The sequence below is a fragment of the Leucoraja erinacea genome, chromosome 22 (genome assembly GCF_028641065.1).
Source record: "Leucoraja erinacea ecotype New England chromosome 22, Leri_hhj_1, whole genome shotgun sequence".
Taxonomy (NCBI): Eukaryota; Metazoa; Chordata; class Chondrichthyes; order Rajiformes; family Rajidae; genus Leucoraja; species Leucoraja erinaceus.
The window spans coordinates 27,052,370-27,069,257 of NC_073398.1; the positions used below are offsets into that span (position 1 = coordinate 27,052,370).

Below are 16,888 nucleotides of genomic sequence, written 5' to 3' on the forward strand. Positions count from 1 at the left end.
GCAGTAAAAGGATTAGTCCAAGTCAGCATGGATTTATGAAAGGGAAATCATGCTTGACTAATCTTCTGGAATTTTTTAAGGATGTGACGAGTAAAATGGATGAGGGGAGCCAGTGAATGTAGTGTATCTAGACTTTCAGAAAGCCTTTGATAAGGTCCCGCACAGGAGACTGGCAACTAAAATTAGAGCACATGATATTGGGGGTAGGGTGTTGACGTGGATAGAAAATTGGTTGGCAGACAGGAAGCAAAGAGTAGGAGTGAACGCGTCCTTTTCAGAATGGCAGGCAGTGGCGAGTGGAGTGCCTTAAGGCTCGGTGTTGGGGCCGCAACTGTTTACCATATATATTATTGATTTGTAAGAAGAAATTAGGAGCAACACTAACAAGTTTGCTGATGACACAAAGCTGGGTGGCTGGTGAACTGTAAAGAGGATGTTAGGAGGTTGCAGGGTGACCTGGACAGGTTGAGTGAGTGGGCAGATGCATGGCAGATGCAGTATAATATAGATAAATGTGAGGTTATCCACTTTGGTGGCAAAATCAAGGGGGCAGATTATTATGTCAATGGGGTTAGATTAGGTAAGGGAGAGGTACAGCAGGACCTGGGTGTCCTTGTACCTTGAAAGTTGGCGTGCAGGTACAGCAGGCAGTGAAGAAAGCTAATGGAATGTTGGCCTTCATAACAAGAGGATTTCAGTATAAGAGTAAAGAGGTTCTTCTGCAGTTGTATAGGGCTCTGGTAAGACCACACCTGGAGTAATGTGTACAGTTTTGGTCTCCGAATTTGAGGAAGGACATCCTTGTGATTGAGGCAGTGCAGCGTAGGTTCACGAGATTGGTCCCTGGGACAGCGGGACGGTTATATGAGGAAAGATTGAAAACACTAGGATTGTATTTACTGGAGTTTAGAAGGATGGGGGGGGGGAAATCTTATAGGAACATATAAAATTATAAAAGGACTGGACAAGCTAGATGCATGAAAAATGTTCCCAATATTGGGCGAGTCCAGAACCAGGGGCCACAGTCTTAGAATAAAGGGGAGGTCATTTAAGACCGAGGTGAGAAAAAACAACGTTTTCACCCAGAGAGTTATGAATTTATGGAATTCCCTGCCAGAGGGGGCAGTGGAGGCCAAATCACTGGATGTAATTAAGAGTTAGATAACGCTCTACGGGCTAGTGGAATCAAGGGATATGGGAAGAAGGCAGGCACAGGTTATTGATTGGGGACGATCAGCCATGATCACAATTAAGGGCTGGCTTGAAGGGCCGAATGGCCTCTTCCTGCACCTATTTTCTATGTTTCTAACAACTATTCCCAGATTCACATGGATGAATAGAGCACTTTGTGAAGAAGATAGGACTGCAGATATAACTGGAAACTCCAATGTAGAATTCTTTTTTTTATTTAAATATTCTCCTGATAAGGGAAGAACTCAAATGAATTTTATCCAGATTCCAAAATATTCTCTTCTCAAATCTGGTTACTCAGTTTAAAAAAAATCATGTTAACTCTTTAAAAACTTACGTGATCTGGTTCTAGCTGGCAGTGTCGGGCCAAGGCATGAAGCAGTCGCTGGATGTAAGGACGAAAGACAGCATGGCGTGATGGATCACTCATTTTGTACAGATACTCTCCCAATCTGTACCAGAAGTTAAAGCTGATTTCTGCTACCTGGGTGAAAAGGAAATCAGCAACCAGAGAAACAGGACACTAATCACTTCAAAATAATTTACAATTCATCCAATTTTTAAACAAAGTCAAGGAGTGAACGTTACTGACAAGAATACACTTCGTACCAGGCATTCTAAGATCACTACTTCCAAAATATACAGAGGTCATCAGTGAAATATTTACAGCCTCCTTTAACTCCAATTTATTTTACACAACCTTTGTCAGTATTGTAAAAATCAGAAATGTTTTGGACATGAGACGTAAATTGGAGACTTAGTAGATGAAAATCAAAAACAAGATAAATCTTAAAACAAAAGCAGAAATTGAACAGCTTTATCTGTTTTTGTCACCTGAACTATGGATTTAGATCATTGTTTAGTTCTCTACAAACCATTTATAAGATTCATTAGAAAGTCTGGCGCACATTTCAACCTTATTTGGTAACAAATATTGGGTCAAGACCGACATGGTTGGGAGGAAGCACTGTGCTCTAAACAGTGGTTACAGTATCTGACAGGAATCATTGCACTGTCAAAAAGTTTTAACTGCTCAACAAGTTTGCAATATTCCATGCTCATGAAAGTCACAATATCAGTGTAAACCTTTTTTTCAGCAGTGCAACTCTCTCCAAAAACAACCCTAATGTTGCACAGTTTATTATTGTTACCTGCTTTGAGGTTCACAGTGAAAAACCTTATTTTGCGTGCTATCCAATCAAATCATATAATATAATCAAGCCAAACTAGAGTACAATTTCCATCCTGGGATAAATAAAGTTCTATAAGTAGAGCAAAAGGAAAGATACAGAGCGCAAAATATAGTTCTCAGCATTGTAACACAATAGATCCAGAGACAAAGTTCAATGTCCTCAATGGATAGAGGTGAATTTGAACAGTAGCTTTATGTGGTTCATTCAAAAGCCTGATAACAGAGAGGAAGAAGCAGATTCTGAGGCTGGTGGTACACGCTTCCAAGCTGCCCTTCACCGACTCTTCCCCTCCACCTACCAGCTTAATATGCTCATGTTTCAAAGGATCAGAGCTTTTATTTTTGCATTCAAGGTCAGAGAACTTGGACTGCCAACCTCAGTTAAAGGAAAGTCAGCACAGTCACCATAGAAAGGATTCCACAACAATTCAACACTGCCGAGAAAATTAGAAAAACCCACGAGGTCTCCTACAACATAATCTGCAGCAGGTTGGGCAAAACGTGGCTGTAATTAGGATTGAAACCTCAATACTTCACTATCAGACACATGCATACGATAACGCACCTTGGCTGGGGTAAAATTGAGCAGTTCATCTCATCTCCACACTTTCAGAACAGGATGAATAAAAAGATAAGATCATTGCCCGTCACCATGCTGCAACTCCTACCTCATATTGTGCATGCCCTGCACAAATCAGTAATAGTTCCAGTGTCCGCAGGTCTCCAAGCCCTTGCCCTGGGGTCTGCACGATCACCTCCAAAAACGTCTCAGATAACTCAGTAAAAATCCGACAGTAATTTAAAACTCTGCAATAGAAGGATGGCTAGAAATCAGCAAGAATTATAAAGTAAAATTTCTTCCTTCAAAATACCTCTTAAAAGAAATTAAACCAGGGAATTACAAAATAAAAATATATTATTGCCTGCATAGAAACAGAAAATAGGAGCAGGAGTAGGGCATTTGGCCCTTCGAGCCAGCACCGCCATTCAATATGATCATGGCTGATCATCCTAAATCAGTACCACGTCCCTGCTTTCCCCCCATATCCCTCGATTCTGTTAGCCCCAAGAGCTATATCTAACTCTTTCTTGAAAACATCCAGCGAATTGGCCTCCACTGCCTTCTGTGGCAGAGAATTTCAGATTCACATTCTGGGTCTAAAGAGTACCCACATCCCTCAAATCAGAATTATAAAATTATATTGGCATAAAAGGCAGGAAAGTGTACATTTCAAAATGCTCTTGAGAAGACCAGACTGATTCCTGGGATCTCAGGACTGTCTTATAAAGAAAGACTGGATAGACTTGGTTTATACTCTCTAGAATTTAGAAGATTGAGAGGGGATCTTATAGAAACTTACAAAATTCTTAAGGGTTTGACAGGCTAGATGCAGGAAGATTGTTCCCGATGTTGGGGAAGTCCAGGACAAGGGGTCACAGCTTAAGGATAAAGGGGAAATCCTTTAAAACCGAGATGAGAAGAACTTTTTTCACGCAGAGAGTGGTGAATCTCTGGAACTCTCTGCCACAGAGGGTAGTTGAGGCCAGTTCATTGGCTATATTTAAGAGGGAGTTAGATGTGGCCCTTGTGGCTAAGGGGATCAGGGGGTATGGAGAGAAGGCAGGTACGGGATACTGAGTTGGATGATCAGCCATGATCATATTGAATGGCGGTGCAGGCTCGAAGGGCCGAATGGCCTACTCCTGCACCTAATTTCTATGTTTCTAAGATGATACTGGGCTGTCTTAGTTTAGAGATACAGGCCCTTCAGCCCACTGAGTCCACACCACACCTGCGATCACATTAACACTATCCCACACACACTACGGACAATTTACACAAACCCAAGCCAATTAACCCACAATCCTGTACGTCTTTGGAGTGTGGGGAAAAAACGAACATCTCTGAGAAAACCCACGCGGTCGCGGGTAGAACGTCCAGACAGCACCTGCCGTCGGGATCGAACCCAGGTCTCCAGTGCTGCAAGGCAGCAACTCTACCGCTGATTCACCATGCCGTCCTCTGAGCAATGTGCACGGTTCAGTTTAACAGTCCACCACACGGTCATGGTTCAGTCACATAAAATTAAAGATTGTATCTTTCAGTTTTACCATTAACAAATAAAAAGCACCCCCTAATGAATATAGATGCATTTTAATTTAAAAAAATATGTTCATAAGCGCCATTTTTTAATGTGCAGGTTGTAGTAACAATTTAAATTGCCCCTTCTCTTGCAATTGGATTAGAACTCATGATTTCATATCATCAGTTCACAGATTTGAGTTACCTGCCCAGGTATTCAACAACTATGTCAATGTTGCAACAATGCCCATCGTAAACCTCTCCTAGTTCAAATCAGAACCACCAATGCCCAATGACACGTCAGATTATGTCAAGTTTTAAACATTCTTACTTATCAAGATCCTCACGTGCCACAGCCATATGATATGCAGATTCTAGAGTTAGAACACCCTGAAACAGATGCAGAGCTAACGGTATTGTTGTCTCCACATTCTCAATGGCATACAACGCTGAACAGACACAGTCTGATGCAGCCTCGTGCAGGTTTGTCGATGTTTCATCACGTTGCTGGAAGAAAGGAATTCCTCAGTTAGTATGGGAGAAGCAAGCAGAGATCACACCCCTGGTTAACAAACAATGACCATCACTGAAAATTGTGAAGAACGGATTTAGTTGCTAGAACAAGAATTGAGCTCATGCATGCACAAGTCAATGAGTGAAAAAAAATCTATGTTGACGGGACAGGAACAGGGAGAATTGTGTGTGCCAATCATCTACTTTAAGAACCTGCCACACAGATGGTCATACATTTGTTAAGTGGCTGTAAAGCAATGCTTGTACTACCATTTGTGGCGTCAACCAAGCAATGGCGATATAATTGAGAACGAGCAAAAAAAGTCAACCTGAGGTAAAGTGATGTCATGAATATTTTTTATTTTAACATGGGCATCCCAAAAATAACAGGGATCTTCTGTCAACTATTGACCATCTGAACCTTATTTGGGTTGAAATGTTAAACCATTCCAGCTATGTTAAATAACGGTCATATATTGTTTGTTATAATTCAGCAACTCTCTAATAACGGAAGTGGAATTTCAGTTCAATAAACATGGATCCTTCACACTTGTTCTACATCGGTAAACTGTACAGATTGCAACTAGGCAGTTTGCATTGAAGAACTCACCAAAACCTGAAAAAGGATTAGCAATAGTCGGTTATTTGCCATGAAGTTGCTATCCAAAACACCCAGGTTAAACCAGCTGCCCAAGCATCGGAACACTTTCATCAGAGTCTTCTCCTCGTTGCCACAGCTCTCTGTGCAGGCTGTCTAGGGAATAAGAGGTGGCCATTATGGATTTTCATGGCAATGCAAAATACTTTCCCGATTTGATAAAGATAGGAATGCACGCAGGGGACTGCAAATGGTTGCTTACACTCTGGTTTAAATTCACATACACACTTCACATGGTCCACCTGTTCAAACATTGAGTGGATCAACTAAATCACATCCAAAACTTACACAAACATAAAATATTCAAATGCTATATAAAGACAGGCCTAAATAAGCTATCAGGTCTTGCAGAAGTTTAGGCTCCATGACAGCCTCCTCTATTTCTTCCTCTAACTTTTAATTTAACTCTTCTCGGTTCTTTCGTACTCAATCTGACTTGTAATTCGTAATCTCCACCTATGCATTTATATAATTCACCTCAACAATTCACTGTAGAAGAAAGTTTGCCAAAAGGAGATGGTTATTTATTTCTTCACCCAATGGAAGTTCACCAGATTAATTCTTGAAAGGAGGAACTAATGGTAGGAGATGTTGAGATGGCAGGGCCCATGCTCTAAACAAGATGGGAATGAAAAATTCTCTCTTTGAAACATACAATATTCTCATAATAGAAATGATTCTTTCAGCGAAATTTTCCTGCACAAGCACTTACAATTAATTGGTCAGTATTTCAAATTAAAGGGTCAACCATTCAACACTGAGTTGAGAAGAAATGTTGTCACCTAGAAGTAGTTGTTCTTTAAAACTCCCTACCCAGGAAGATTGAGACAGCAAAGAAAGAAATAACATTTATACAAAGGCATAAAATTAAAAGGTTCTCTTCTTAATTAGACAGAACAAATCTTTATTTAACTCCCCCTCCCATTCCCACACTGACCTTTCTGTCCTGGGACTCCTCCATTGTCAGAGTGAGGCCCAATGCAAATCGGAGGAACAGCACCTCATATTTCGCTTGGGCAGCTTGCAGCCCAGCGGTATGAATATTGACCTCTAAATTCAAGAAACCCTTGCTTTCCCTCTCCCTCCATCCCTCCCTCTTCCCAGTTCTCCGATCAGTCTGATTGCCCCCGATTACACTGTAGCTGTTTGCTTTGTTACCTTCTCCTAGCCAACAATGATCTATTCAACATTTTCCTTGATCATCCCCTTTAGTCATAGAGATTTGAATGATACAGTGTGGAAACAGGCCCTTCGGCCCAACTTGCGCACACCGGCCAACATGTCCCAGCCACACTAGTCCCACATGCCTGCGCTTGGTCCATATCCCTCCAAACCTGTCCTATCCATGTACCTATCTAACTTTGTCCTGTTTTCACACCTTACACTTCCTTATCTAATTATCTCCCTCTCCCCCGACATCAGTCTGAAGAAGGGTCTCGACCCAAATGATCACCTATCCCTCCCCCCCAGAGATGCTGCCTGTCCCACTGAGTTACTCCAGCATTTTGTGTCTATCTTCAGTTTAAACCAGCATCTGCAGTTCCTTCCAACACAATTATTTCTAAACATTCTATATGCTCCAGGTATTAACATTACATACATACCAACATGGATACCACTGTGCTTGAGGAGTATGCCAGGTCCTCGATTATTTCAGTGCGGCGGTTAGCTCCAATTCGAAGCGAGCGACTGTGAACCTCCTCTGGGAGCACAGTTAAGATTTCTAACAAGAAGGATAGGGATGATGGGTCATTGCCATACCTGAAATTAAAGCAACAATGAATCAGTGCCATGTCTTAATTACAAGCACACAGAACCAACCAGTTTGCTTGTATATTGACAATTACATGTCACCACACCCTCCTCAAATTTGCCTGTGGTTTCATCTGTACATTTCAAGACCTAAATAAAAGGATTTAAATGCATATCTTAGAAGCATAATTGGAATGAAAATCGTGGTTTATTTAGGAGAGATCTCTTTGTACAGTGAGGCCTTCCTAGTTATTAGCACACATTCAGAGAATCACAAAGTTTGCTTAACACATGGAAAAGCACATGCAAAGTGAAGTATCTTTTTTTCTCCTCATTCGATGCAATGGATGAACAGGCTGCTGATTACCTACCACCTTCCCCATGTGGGATGATGCTAGGAGAGGGGAAGTAACTGGAGGGAATATTCTTTGTTACTGTTGCCCCACCCTGACCAGGAAGTAGCTCCTTCCGCTTTCCCATGAAATTGCACCAAACAAATAGTCACTTACTTTTCAGTTAGCATTTGCACGCATCCTTTCCATGAAGCCATTTGCAGGGCAAGATCTGCAATCGCCAGAGCCAGCTGAAGAGAGAAAAATTATCAGTACCTGAATTAAAAACATTCATTCTACAAACAAAACTCAGGTACCAAGGTTGAACCAACTTCAAGTTACTACTCTTAATTCAACTGACAATTTCTATTCCACAATTCAAAAAACAGTCATTCTTCAATCGAGTGGACAACAGGCCTCAATTAAGCCTGCAGGGAACAGTTTTATCTGGGCCACATGCGTCCCCAAAAGGATGGGGAGAAGTTGAGGGAATCTGCTAATAATCTTTTGATAACCACGGGAAATCAAGGCTTAATCAATAAGGGTCAACAGTTCTTTAATGTTATATCGCTTCCCATACTGAAGAAGACAGTATTTGCCAAATCTGGGGAAGGAGAACGCAAACCAAGAAAATTGAAACATTTCATATTTGGCAATATGTTTATCAAAATGTTCCCTGTTGTCCGTGATCATCTTACAATATCTGGCTCTATCTATTTCTCCCTAGGTCTGGCTCTTTACTCAGTTTAGGAGAATATAAATGCAATTGTAGCTCAATTGCAGTTTCCCCATGGTGCATTTTAGAGCTTTGTAAAACTGACTCGCTGTGCAAGGAAACAATTGCTTAATAAAGTAAAGTTGAATAACCTTTTTGAATAACTACTTGCCAGCAGCATACAAGGAAAAAACATACTTAATTGAGAAATGTCATCTTGCTACAGGTAGGGACTTCAGACCATTGAGTAAACAGAACAAAATAGCTATTTTTAAATAAATACTGAAAGGAATTAGTTGAGTATCACCCTCAAATAACTTATACAATAACTCAGAGAAGGGATTGTTAGGTAATCCTTCTTATCTAAAACTGACCTGTGTAACAATCACAGGGGACACGTCCTTCAAATTCTGAATATGGGTGAGTAGTGAGTCTCGTAGGGAGGCATGTGTTTCAGGAGGAAGTTCATTAAATGAGGTCTGAATCTTCATCTTCATTGTCTGAGCTGCAAAGTAGCAGAGCTCCACCTCTTGCTGCAACTGAAGCAGCTGATCTGCAATCTCCCAAGCAAACATCTGCAGTGGGAGGGTTGAGGAAAGGGGGGGGGGGGGGAATTTAAAAAAAAGCAGAAATGTCAAGGTATTTAATCCATGCAAGCATTAAGGCACAATTCACTCAAAAATATCTCATAGACTTCTTAATCAACTGAGTTTTGGGGAAATAACAAACTTTGTTTCACCTCAATTGTATGATAAACAATCACAAAAATTGATTGTTTTCCCATATCTAAATATTACAGAAATTATCTCAAGATAAACATGCATTGTACTAATAGGTATCATGGTACCTGTCAAATGTTGCATTGGTATGGATTCAATTTTAAGAGTTTATAATGCCCACAACTGTGCACTGACAGTTAAGATCTTTATGATGCCACAAAGTGATGAAAAGCATTGGATACATTTCAACAAGATCATATTCTAAGAAATTAAAAAAGAACCAGATTTTAAGAGTTGAGGAATAGAACACTTCTATGCAAAGCACGATTAAAGTTTGGAACTCTTTTCTACAACCGTCTATAGGGTGATTTCACCAAAGGTCAAATGAGCGTAGATCCCCCCTCACGTGACCGAAATTTTAACTGGAGGACATATGTCAGATCGGTACATGTAAGTGAATGGGGAAACACGCACTTTCTCACCCGTTAAAAACATGGAAAACGGCGGATTTTTGAGCTGAAATTTTCTGTGCTAGTCGGGGTGACCGTGAAGCACAGCGACCTAAATTTTCAGGCAAAAAAAAAGATAGAAAGTAAGGTAATTACAAGAGGGAACTGAAGGTAGAAAGCAGCGGAAGTGAGCAGCTGACATTTGCCGTGGTGATTTTAAGATCCAAAATATCGGGAATTATCGCGTTTGCTCACTGAATTTCATCAAAAGTAAGTTAATAATGCCTTACTTTTGATGAAATTCAGCGAGCAAACGCGATAATTCCCGATATTTTGGATCTTAAAATCACCACGGCAAATGTCAGCTGTTCACTTCCGCTGCTTTCTACCTTCAGTTCCCTCTTGTAATTACCTTACTTTCTATCTTTTTTTTTGCCTGAAAATTTAGGTCGCTGTGCTTCACGGTCACCCCGACTAGCACAGAAAATTTCAGGTCAAAAATCCGCCGTTTTCCATGTTTTTAACGGGTGGGAAAGTGCGTGTTTCCCCATTCACTTACATGTACCGATCTGACATATGTCCTCCAGTTAAAATTTTCGGTCACGTGAGGGGGGATCTACGCTCATTTGACCTTTGGTGAAATCGCCCTATAGCTGGGAACATAAGAATTTGAAATACTGGGCCATTCATGCCTGCTCTGCAACTTGATAGCATAACAAGTGATCTTTTATCTCGGTGATACTTTCCTGAAGAAGCCCCCTTTGCTAAATATACCCAGTAACCGAGTCTCTCCACTGTCTTCGTGGGGCGAAAAATTCCAAAGATTCTGAAGGATGATCACATTTCTTCTCATTTCGGCCCTGAATAGGAAATTTAGTTCTAATCCAGTTCAACCTGAAAAGTTGTCCCTATTTCTCTTTCTGTAGATGCTGCCTTTGTTTCTCCAGCATCTTCAGCTTTCTGATTTTCCCTTTATTTGAGACTGGGACGTCTGGTTCAAATCGGATATCTTCATCCCCAAATTTACCCCATCAGGGCCCTTAGAAAATCTGCATATTTTAATCAGATCACCTCACATTTTTCCCCAAACTCAAGGCCCTCATATAATAAATGAACCATCCCACAGAAATCACTCTGTTGAACCTTTGTTAAAATGCTCTCAATCATAAATAGTGACCAAAAACAAAAAGATTATCTGAGAACACCAAATAATAGTGTGTTGGCCTCTTAACCAGGATCCTTAGGTAAATTCAGATCCTTAGGTGCCTGGCTATGAAAACAACACTATTTGTAAAGTGACTTTAAGGAAGCAGGAAGATATCAGCTAGTCAAGCAGCATCTGTAGAAAGAGCAACTAGTTAACGTTTTGGCTTCTGCCCTATCCATTCTTTCTCGAGGGAGGATCCTTGAATTGAGCTATTAACTAGTTTCTCTTTCCACAGATACTGCTTGTCTAGCTGCCTTCTTCCAGCATTTAGATTTTGGTTTCAAATCCAGTTTCATTTCATTGCTCAGTATTAAAACTCAACACAGTACTCTTGTACTTGCCTTACCAAAGCCCAGCACGAATGCAGTAAGATTTACTCACTCACTCTCCTGTAATAAAGACCAGCAGCTCATTTGGCTTCTTAATTGTTGTAGTTACACATTAACTTTAGTCTTTTATATACAAGGTCATCTAATTCCCTGAAACATTTAACGGTTCACCAAAAATGGTTATTTTCCTGCAACCAAAATAAGTAACCTTCTATTTTATCATCACTTTCTTTTGGATACACTTATCTTTGTAAACTCTTGCCATCTTCTTTAGAGCATTATTCCCTAATAAATTATCCAAAAAAAATAACGAACAGTCCAAAACAGTTTTCAATTCAATTCATAAAAGGGATGGTTCTGCCAGAAGTAATTTTTCAGAGTGGTGTTTTATCAGCTTTTAAAATGGCTCCAAGTATTTTCTCTATTAATTATGATTTGGCAAAATGGCTTGCATTTTCTCCCTCCCTCCTTCCCTGCTAAATAATAGTTACGTCTATTGACTAACCTATTAGCATCTTTCCGGAATTTGAAGAGTGCAAAAGATCAGTACCAATGCACCCATCATCTCTCAACTATGATCTATATTCCAAGATCATAGGCCATTGGGTCCAAGGAAACTGCCAACACATTTTGCAATATTCTTCTAATTTCCAAATATTGATTATGTTATGATAGACTGTTTTCCTGTAATTCTGGATAACTATTTAAGTCAGCTACTACGTAGAGTAGCAGCTCAAGTTGTCATTTATTTCCTTATTCCCCATTATAATTTATCTTACTTCAGTATCTGAGGGATCCATATTTATTCTCCCTTCTCGGTACCTGCAAAAGTTCTTCCAATCAATTATATTTCATGCTAATCTGCACTGTCTTTACTTTCACCCATTTTCAATTTTTCAGTCATCCCTTTCTGATTTCTAAGATTATACCAATTGTTCTTCAACATTATACGCCTCTCGTACAATTGGGTGGGTTTTTTTTAATTTAAATTCATCCCCAGATTGGACATTGTGACTATGGGAGCTTTATTTATTGGAGTAATATACACATGTTGAGAACAATTAATTATATTTTGTATTCATTCTTATTTATCGATTATTTGTGATAGCATTCTGGCACAGCTCAAATTCAAATCTGACCTCTGGTGTTGTCTATCTGGAGTTTGCGTGTTCTCCCTCCTATCACATGGATTTTTAAGCCATATTTCTCCCCATCCATTTTCCCTTCCTTTTACACATTGTTTATTATTACACCAGACTAACTGATATAGAACTGTGGTTTTGACTTCAAATTTACAATTTTCCCTTCACTGAAACGTCTCTCCTTCTCCCCAGCAACATTTTGTTAAAATTTTACGCACCTTCGATAACAATCCATAGTGTACCTTAGTAAATTCGTAAACCGTTTCAATTTCTCTGGTTTCTACTTATTTAATCATCCCAACATCGTAAGATACTTCAAGTTGATTTTGTGTGCATTTTACAGTGTAGCTGTGAAAATAACTCTTTAAAAAGTTGGATATTTTTGATTTTCTCTCCTCAGAATATCCCAAAGCCAAAAAAATATGAAGACATACAAAACCTAACAAATAATAAGTCTCAGTCTCAGTCTGAAGAAGGGTTTCGGCCCGAAACGTTGCCTATTTCCTTCGCTCCATAGATGCTGCTGCACCCGCTGAGTTTCTCCAGCTTTTCTGTGTAACCTAACAAATAATAATGCTGACTGCAGATGCTGCAATCTGGAGCAACAAAATCTGCTGGAGGAACACTGTGGGTTGAACAGCATCTGTGGGGGAAGAGGAACTGGAGCTACCCAGCAGGTCATACAGCAACTGTGAGATAAGAAACAGCATTAACATTTCAGGTTAATCCATCATCAGAATCTTAAAGGTTAATTCTTCTATCCAACTACCAATGTTGCTTAAAATGATCCCAGCTCATTCTCATATGGTTGAGGATAACTTGTCAAATGTTTGGTTCTTAAAATGGGCTTTCTTTTCCTCAGGCTACACTATTGGTAAACCTTGTCTCCATTTTTATTTGATTATTTTCAGCCTCTTAGACTAACATTCATTAAATGTTCAAACAGACCTTACAGATTTTTTTCGTTCACTAATACTAGCACCATTTTTAAAAATTTAATTTACTCGAGACTTTTAGACTAATTATCAGATGTATAATTATTACCATAAAAGTAGATCACAAGCTTTATCTAATGACCTTCATTCAGTTGGAGCCAAAATTAGAACATTGCCTCTTTAATTTTAACAAATCAGCAATATTAATTTTCAGATGGTGAAATATAAAACTAAACTATTGACATTAAATTCAAACTAATCGCATGCGATTTCCTTTAACGTTTCCTTCTATTTTAAACTATGAAATGAGAGTTTTCAGATGATCTTTCATTTAAGGACTAATGTAATAATAATAATTGTTAAGTTACTAAGATGGAGGAGGAGCCCTCTGGCTTCATCATCACAGTTTGTACCTTCCATTGGTGACACCTTTCAATGGTCTCAACTATTTGACATTAAAATAAAGTTGTTTTGAACACAATAAAGTTTGCTAACTAGCGGTCTCGCTGCTCTAGCGCGACGTTTATTTCCGCCTCTGCCTCCCTGTGTGTGGGAGGCCCGGGCCCGAGTTAAAACCGGGCGGGCCTCCTTCACCGCGCTCACTTCCCTCCTTCCACCACGTCCCCTTACCGATCTCTGGAACTCGCCGAGCCACACGGAAGCGCGCTCCTTGCCGGCAGGGTCGGGGTCGTGGTAAAGCGCTTTGACGGCCTGGTAGACGACAGTGAGCGAGGGCCTGTCCACGGCCATGGCGCCTGGGCCTGGGCCTGCCGCCCCGCTGCGGCTATGGTGCGAAGTAAGTGAGACTCTCGATCCGGAACTGCTCGATCTCCCGCAGCGAGCCTCTTAGTTCGTTCCGGGAGTTGTGGCTATTTTTTAAATTCAGTTCTTTAAATTTAAATCGCCTCACAGCGTCTCCGAGCCGCCATTGAGCCCACACCGGAACTTGGCCTCACACAACAAGCGCTCCGATTGGAACACCGGACCGTCACTTCATGCAGACAGGAAGTGGCTGGGGAGGGAAGAGCATGATGGACCCGGAGTCTCTGCTCCCGGAATCTAAGATCCTATAGCTCCTCTAGTATCATTGCCCGGAATAGCCCGTCCCAGACCACGTTGGCGTGGCAGGGATGGAGGCTAGAAGTGGGCGCTGCCCACACTTGTTATTGGCTTCCCATTTGACGATGATATTCATTTTTGTTCTAATATCTGATGGAAAATAGTGCAATGTCAGATACTAAGCTTGGCAAAGCAACATAATACAATTTAAAAGCAGATAAAACAAAACTGCAAGGTGTAGGAAGGAGCTGCAGATGCTGCATTACACCGAAGATAGACACAAAATGCTGGAGTAACTCAACGGGCCAGGCAGCATCTCTGGAGAAAAGGGATGGGTCCCCATTTAAATGCAAGGCTTGCATTCATGTAGCACATTCATGTAATACGGTATTGTAGGATGTCAAGTCTGGCGTGGCAGGGATGGAGGCTAGAAGTGGGCGCTGCCCACACTTGTTATTGGCTTCCCTTTGACGATGATATTCATTTTGGTACTAACATTAAATGTTTAATATCTGATGGAAAATAGTGCAACGTAAGATACACTATTTTCCATCAGATATTAAACATTTAATGTTAGTACCACATCTGCACTTTAGTCTGTTGAACTGTTTTGACTGTTTACTGTTCTTTTTACAATCCATGTTGTCAGGATATCTAAATCCAAATTTTATTAGTTATTTATGTTATGACATCGGTTGGAAGCTACATACCAAATCTTGTTGCACTTATGTGCAATGACAATAAAATATTATTATTATTATTATTATTACTAAGCTTGGCAAAGCAACATAATAAAATTTAAAAGCAGAGAAAACAAAACTGCAAGGTGTAGGAAAGAGCTGCAGATGCTGCATTACACCGAAGATAGACACAAAATGCTGGAGTAACTCAACGGGCCAGGCAGCACCTCTGGAGAGAATAGATGGGTCCCCATTTAACTGCAAGGCTTGCAATCATGTAGCACATTCATGTAATACAATATTGTAGGATGTCAAGTCACGAGCGTTTTATTGTCATGAAACATTGAAAAATAATAGGCCATTCGACCCTTCGAGCCAACAACGCCATTCAATGTGATCATGGCTGATCATCTAAAATCAGTATCCCGTTCCTGCCTTTTCCCCATATCCCTTGATTCCTTTAACCCTAAGGGCTACATCCAACTATCTCTAGAAAACATCCAGTCAATTGACCTCCACTGCCTTCTGTGGCAGAGAATTCCACAGATTCACAACTCTGGGTGAAAAAGATTTTCCTCATCTCAGTCCTAAATGGCCTACCCCTTATTCTTAAACTGTGATCCCTGGTTCTGGACTCCCCCAACATCAGGAACATTTTTCTTGCATCTAGACTGTCCAATCCTTTAGAATTTTATATGTTTCTATAAGATTCCCTCTCATCCTTCTAAATTGAATACAAGCCCAGTCGACCCATTCTTTCATCATATCTCAATCCCATCATCCCGGGAATTAACCTGGTGAAACTACACTGCACTCCCTCAATAGTAATAATGTCCTTCCTCAAAGTAGGAGGCCAAAATGGCACACAATATTCCAGGTGCGGTCTTATCAGGGCCCTGTACAATTGCAGTAGGACCTTCTTGCTCCTAAACAGAACCTGAAACAGAACAATGAAATTCTTACATAGAACTGATAGGTAAACATAGTACTCTGTAAAACCCATAATGAACAACAAAAACAGTTCAGTATATATAAATGTATATAATAGTATAGAAGTAGAAGAGTAACGTTGGCACAGCAGTAGAGTTGCTGCCTTACAGCGCTTGCAGCACCAGAGACTCGTATTTGATCACGATTACGGGTGCTGTCTGTATGGAGTTTGCATGTTCTCCCGGTAACCTTCATGGGTTTTCTCCCATACTCCAAAGAATTACAGGTTTGTAGGTTAATTGGCTTGGTGTACGTGTAAAATTGTCCCTAGTGTAGGTAGGATAGTGTAAGTGTGCAGGGATCGCTGGTCGGTGCGGACCCGGTGGGCTGAAGGGCCTGTTTCCACACTCTCTGTAAACTAAACTAAAAGTAATAGTATAGTAGTATAGAATACATATGAGTAAAGAAGCTGGAAGGTCATGTTGCAGTTATATAAGACATTAGTGAGGCCACATACAGAATATATTGTTCAGTTCTGGGCACCATGTTATAGGAAAGATATTGTCAAGCTGGAAAAAGATGTAGAAAGAATTATGAGGATGTTGCCATGACTCGAGGCCTGAGCTATAGGGAGAGGTTGAGCAGGCTAGGACTAGTGGGGGTCGGTGTGAGTGGGTGTGGGTTGGTGTCTGTGTGAGTGGGTGGGTGTGTGACGATGAGTGTGTGAGAGGGTGTGTGTGGGTGAGTGAGTGAGTGAGTGGGTGCCAGACGTGACAGTACTGGTCTTTTGAAAATTTACGTTTTAGTAACGTACTGAAATTTCAAAGCACCAATGGAGAATTACATGTGAGAGACTGGTTTGGCTGGAGTCAACAGAAACAAGCATTATATTGCTTTCCATGTCGATTATTTTGTATTCTCACAAATCAGGAGCCCAGAAAAGAAAATACATGAAAGAACGAGTCAAGACTAGACTAGCACTGTCAGCATCCAAATCTGCAC

General features: G+C 40.5%; 1 protein-coding gene and 1 long non-coding RNA gene across 2 annotated transcripts in view; both read right to left on the minus strand.

Annotated features, from left to right (window-relative positions):
• Positions 1-14,198, minus strand: part of tnpo3 (transportin 3) — a 66,935-nt gene extending 52,737 nt beyond the window's left edge. Inside the window, exons 1-8 of the mRNA XM_055653284.1 lie at positions 13,848-14,198; positions 8,811-9,011; positions 7,899-7,972; positions 7,242-7,398; positions 5,590-5,733; positions 4,798-4,973; positions 3,052-3,190; positions 1,529-1,675 (exon numbers count right to left, since the gene is read on the minus strand). Of these exons, the coding sequence (XP_055509259.1) occupies positions 1,529-1,675; positions 3,052-3,190; positions 4,798-4,973; positions 5,590-5,733; positions 7,242-7,398; positions 7,899-7,972; positions 8,811-9,011; positions 13,848-13,967 (1,158 nt within the window). The 5' untranslated portion in view covers positions 13,968-14,198. The remainder of the gene's footprint in view (positions 1-1,528; positions 1,676-3,051; positions 3,191-4,797; positions 4,974-5,589; positions 5,734-7,241; positions 7,399-7,898; positions 7,973-8,810; positions 9,012-13,847) is intronic.
• LOC129707873 (uncharacterized) lies at positions 12,048-13,841 on the minus strand. The gene is made up of 2 exons (XR_008725248.1): positions 12,843-13,841; positions 12,048-12,721 (listed from the first exon to the last, which is right to left on the minus strand). It is a non-coding gene; the product is annotated as an uncharacterized LOC129707873 (long non-coding RNA).
• Positions 14,199-16,888: the final 2,690 nt, after the last annotated feature.